Below are 5,906 nucleotides of genomic sequence, written 5' to 3'. Positions count from 1 at the left end.
AAACACCAACCCTTGACTAGTTTAGAGAAAGATAAGGATTCTTTTTAATTTTTTTTAACAAGAATTTTTCTAATAATCTTTTCATAAACTCTAAAATTTTAATTATATGTTATAATTCTTTTGTCAAAATTTTAAATATCAAATAAAATGAGATAAAGAAAGTACTTAAAATTTTAAGGGTAAAATATATTTTTTTCATCCCTCTAATATTTTTGAATTCAATTTTAGTATATCTATAATTTTTTCCCATATTTCATCTTGTAATTTTGAAATGCATCACTTAATTGGTTCTTAAATGCAATTTAAACCACTTTTTGTCTTTTTATAAAGTGTTAGTTAAACTACTTTAAATAACAAAAACGATGCATTTCAATGTGATGCATTCAATAAGTATTTACAATTTGAAATACGAGAAACATATGAGATGTATCTATGTAAAATAATATAGAAGGCTATAATATTTGAATACTATTGTAATTGTATATCAAATTATGACAGTAGATAAGAGTGGGGTAGGTTATACATAATTATATAATCAAACTCCCTTGTCGCATCCTATATATCTTTAGTTTTATCATATACTACTGTCATATATCTTCTCAATTTACATGACAGAAGTGCTTTTATTCCGAACAAGAAAATTGATTTTGTACTCTACCAATTTCATTCTTTCTTGGCCAAAATTTACCCAAGATAAAAGTAGAGGGTTTTGTGGGGTAGTTGGCAAGTTAACTTAGTCTAATGTCCTTTTCTTTCATTCAATTTAGCAATTGTGTCTGTTCTAGGGAAAGTGAATCATCTTAAAGGCCTAGGGAAAGTGTTTGAGGAAGAGGAACTAAATGTAAAAGTATTAAAATCCCTCAATAGAAGATGGTAAGGGAAAGTCACGACAATTTTAGAGTCCAAAGACCTCACCTCCATCACACATGCTAAGTTTTTCGGAAAATTAAGAGAATATGAAATAGACATAACTAGGATGGCCGAAGAGGAAGCTAAGGAAAAGAAGAGTAAAGACTTAACACTAAAACCCTCCATACCATCTAGTAATGAGAGTGATGAAGAAAATGCAAAAGGTTTTGAGAGCGAGAATCTAACATTACTTGTTAGAAAGTTTAAGAAATTCTTGAAAAAGAATAATTCTAAAGGAAGATTCTTTCAACAAATGAATAATTTTAAGAAGAATGACTCAACCTCCCCTAACTTCACTTATTTTGAGTGTGGCAAGTTGAACTACATAAAATATGAATGCTCCATCCACCTAAAGAAACAACAAGGGGGAGAAAAGAAGGGAAGGAGTTATAACAAGAAGAAGACGCGGGAGAAAAACGACACTTCAAGTCATTCTAACAATGAAGAAGAAGAAAACCTCTGCCTCATGGCCAATGGAGAAGTTGAAAGCGTTGTAAGTTTTTCTAAATTTGAATATGAACTTGATGAAAACTATGACCAGTTTCTCAATGCCTTCAATGAGATGCATGAGGAAGCTCAGAAATTATCTCTTGCCAATAACTTCCTTAAGCCACATGAAGGATAATAAGGTGTTCAAAACACACATTGCAGAATAAAAGGATCTATTTTGTATTTAAATTATATTATAAACATATGACATATTAAAAAGTGTACCTGTTGATGAGCTCTTGAAGCATAAAAATTCTTCAATAGTGTGAAGACTCTACGTGTATCCACACCGAGACTGACCTCTATTCGTCAATAACTACATTTGAGTAGATCTTCTAAGAGGTTCTTGTGTTGGGTTCAAAGGTTGCTGCAATTGCTCTAAGATTGGTTCATTAACTTCTTCTTGAACAACGAATTGTTCTTGAATAATATCTTGTTCTTAAGGCATAATCGTTTGAGTTGAAGAGCTTTGTCCTAATTTCAAAACATCAAAGAAAGGCCTCTCAGTTTCCATCTCATGTTCTTGAGTTATGTTATCATTGGTGACTTGAGTCTCATCAAGTTCAATTTCTTTACCATGGTTTCCTTCTACATGAAACTCTCTTTCCAAAAAGGTTGCTCCTCTTTCCACAAACACTTTAAGGTTAGAAGGTTGGTAGAAATAATATCCCATTGTTTCTTTAGGATAACCAATGAATCTACACTTATCAGACCTTGCCTCAAGTTTATCTATTTGCAATCTTTTAACATAAGCAGGGCAACCCCAGACCTTGATGTGTTTAAGACTTAGTTTCTTTCCTTTCCATATCTCATATGGAGTTGTAGAGACTACTTTTGAAGGAACTTTATTTAGCAAGTAGGTTGCTGCTTCTAAAGCATATCCCCATAAGTTTAAGGGAAGATCAGTGAACCCCATCATGGATCTAACCATATCTAGTAAGGTTCGATTTCTTCTTTCAGATACACCATTGTGTTGTGGTGTTCCCAGAGGTGTCCACTGAGAGAGAATCCCATTCTCCTTTAGATAGTCAACAAAGTTATCACAAAGATATTCTCCTCCTCTATCAGATCTAAGCATTTTGATACTCTTACCAGTTTGTTTTTAAACTTCACTACAAAATCTTTTAAACATTTCAAATGATTCAGATTTATGTTTCATAAGATACAAAAATCCATATCTAGACATATCGTCAGTGAAGGTGATAAAATAAGAATATCCTCCTTTGGCTTGAATCTTCATTGGCCTACAAACATCTGTATGAATTAGTCCCAATAACTCAGAAGCTCTTTCTCCACTTCCAATAAATGGAGGTTTAGTCATTTTTCCTTTGAGACAAGATTCACAAGTTTCATATGATTCATAATCATAATTATCAAGGTAACCTTCCTTGTGCGACTTGTTAATTCTTTTCTCGCCAATGCCAAAGATATGTTTTATTTACTTGATTCTCTTTTTCTTTTGAAACTAGAAGAAACATGCATAATCGAGTTATGATTCACATCTCTTCCAATACTAGTACTTTGCTAGTAGGCATTATTAAAGAAACTGATCCTAAAGCTAAGGCGACAACATTTGCTCCATTCCCTACTTGTAGATTTATTTCTCCTTTCTTCAACCATCTAGTTATCTGTAGTCCTTGCAACTTATTGCAAATATTAAAACTACTGCCTGTATCTAATACCCACATTGAAGAATCAATGACAGTTAAAGAAATCATGAAGACATTTTTCATTAATGTCTTACCTTGTTTCTTGTTTTTCAAAGAATCAAGATACTTCTTGCAATTTCTCTTCCAGTGACCTTTCTCCTTACAGAAGAAACATTCAACATCAATTTGGTCAATCTTGTTCCTTTTGTTCTTGGGTTTGGTCATACCACCCTCAGGTCCAAGATGCTTCCTTTTTGGTACTTTGCCTTTCTTCTTGGAGCTTTTGCCAACTACCATGACAATTCCTTTCTTCTTCTCAAAAGCAATTTGATTCTCATAATCAATTAGCAGATTAAGCATCTCATGCAAGTCACAACTCATCTTATTCATGTTGAAATTCACAATAAATTGTGAAAATGAATCAGAAAGTGATTATAATCAAATCTTAAGAAAACTCTTTCCCAAGAATGCACCCCAACTTCTCAAGTTGTTCTATGAGATCAATCATCTTAAGAACATGGGGTCTAATATTTTCATTTGCAGCAAGTGAGGATCTAAACAGGGCCTTAGATAACTGAAATCTAGTCGTCATGCTTTGACCACCATACATCTTCTTAAAATGTTCGACGATCTCATATGGGTCCATGTCTTGATGTTGCCTCTGGAGTTCTGAGCTTATTGATGCCAAGATAATGCACTTAGCAGTAAGGCACTCATCTAGGTACTTTTGAAAAACCTTGGTTGCTTCAGCATCACTCAGATCAGGTGCTTCCATGGAAGGCTTATCAATAGTGTCAATAAGCTTCTCATGCATGAGAACAATTCTCAAGTTGCAGTACCAATCATCATACTTGACTCTGACTAGTTTTCCAGATTCAAGAATACCACGAAGTGATAGAGAAGACATACTGTTGATTAAGCACACAACAAAATATAGTTGTGTCAGAGCATAATTTTTCAAACCTTTTAAAAATATAAAAATATTAATGATATTTCTAATAATAATATAGTAATGTAAGAAATACTTATTTCTTTTAAGTAGATCACATAAAGCCTCTAAAAAATTGTGAGTGAGCCACTTGGTTATCAAGTCGTTTCTTATACACATTCCAAGACAATGTATCATATACATTTTTCAAATCAAAATAAGAAATATCATATCACATAAGTTCCTGGTTGTCAGGTCAATCCTATTGATATCAATAAATTAATTTTAATACTTCCCTAGGTTGTCTAGGCACTCAGTATATAATTAATTTCAAAAACATGCATCTTATGCGAGAAGAAAAAAAATTTATTAATTATAAGTCACCTATTCGTCAGGTTGTTCCTTATTATTAATCATTAAAAAAATTACATCATATGTCTCAATTTATCTTTTTTTTCTTTCTATAAGTCTCCTAGTAATCAGGTTGTTCCTTATGATTAAAAAAATTTAATATGTAAGATAAATCAGATGACAAACATAATTACCATTTAGATATATAACAATTATATGATTACGCACATAGCATAAAAAAAAAGTTTCTCTCAAATAATTGAACGAGATACAGTGCTTGAAGCACATACCTCTTTGATATCACATATCCTAATGCAACGTCTTTCCATTGAATTAATATCCAGCAATTTGAAAATAAAAGAATTAATAACAAATTGCTCAAAATTGAAGGAAAAGTTTAATCTTTTAAAAGGAATCCAAATAAAATAAAAAATCTATATTCTCCTTTATATAAAAATACCAACGTATATGATATGGAACACCTCAAGTAAATCAAGCACCGCATTAACAACCAATTGCAAACATTCCACCAATTCAAAACAACATCCACGTAACAAGATTACAAATTGCACAAAAAAAAATTAATTTGATTTGACAATGTAATCATGCAATCATAACAGGCAACATTATGTGTAAGTAAATAAAAATTGAAACTTTTTCAAATTATTGTTAAATATAATTTAAATACAAAAGACCCATGACTCCAATACCAATTGAAGGATAATAAGGTGTTCAAAACACACATTGCGGAATAAAAGGATCTATTTTGTATTTAAATTATATTATAAACAGATAACGTATTTAAAAGTGTACCTGCTGATGAGCTCTTGAAGCATAAAAATTCTTAACTAGTGTAAAGACTCTACGTGTATCCACACCGAGGCTGAACTATATTCGTCAACAACTTTGACAAGTGGAAAAATAAAAATAGAGAAGTGATATTCAGATTTTTTTTTTCAACATGCAGCCTAAGGCTCTATTTATAGCACGCTAAGGATACCAAATTTCTGATCAAATCAAAATCATTATTGATAGTATCCTTTTTTAATGTATATTATTTCTTGTTACCTTTTATCGCTAACCATTTAGCAATTAAAATTGAAATAATAATTGATCAAGTCAAACTTGTATCTAGCCGCCTTTTCAACCCAAATTCCAAATATAAAATCATACATGTTTATTTCTCTTCTTTCACCAAATCTTTCATATTATTTATATTTTCAGTGCTAGCAAAAATATAATAATATTCCACCTTTTTGAAATTAATTAATCATTTTATCATATTAAATTCTCTAATTTAATTAATCATCAAATATTAAAATAATTTCTTTAACAGAGATTAGAACACTCGTTTGTGTGTGACCCCGTAGGTTCAATATTAAGTCGGTAATATATTAATCAAATTAATATACTAATCAAGGTAGGCGTCTAGCAACACTCCTTAATGTTCGGATAGCATGAAGTAATATTTTACTTTCAAGAACCATTAGAAGAGTAGTGTAATAATTTCTTCCATCTTTACAGCTCTCGGTTAACTCTAGAGTATGATATTACTATCAAACCCTTTTGAGTTAACTCAT

At 31.2% G+C, this 5,906-nt stretch overlaps 1 protein-coding gene across 1 annotated transcript; it reads right to left on the bottom strand.

Moving 5' to 3' along the window:
* Nucleotides 1-3,492: 3,492 nt before the first annotated feature.
* Nucleotides 3,493-3,954, bottom strand: LOC102662839 (uncharacterized). The gene has a single exon (XM_006599768.1). The coding sequence runs from the start codon at nt 3,952-3,954 to the stop codon at nt 3,493-3,495; it is 462 nt and encodes a 153-aa protein (XP_006599831.1).
* Between the last annotated feature and the right edge of the window lie 1,952 nt (nt 3,955-5,906).

This window comes from Glycine max, chromosome 16, assembly GCF_000004515.6.
Source record: "Glycine max cultivar Williams 82 chromosome 16, Glycine_max_v4.0, whole genome shotgun sequence".
Lineage (NCBI taxonomy): Eukaryota > Viridiplantae > Streptophyta > Magnoliopsida > Fabales > Fabaceae > Glycine > Glycine max.
Note: the sequence above shows the minus strand (reverse complement) of the source record. Positions and strands in the feature narration are given on the sequence as shown.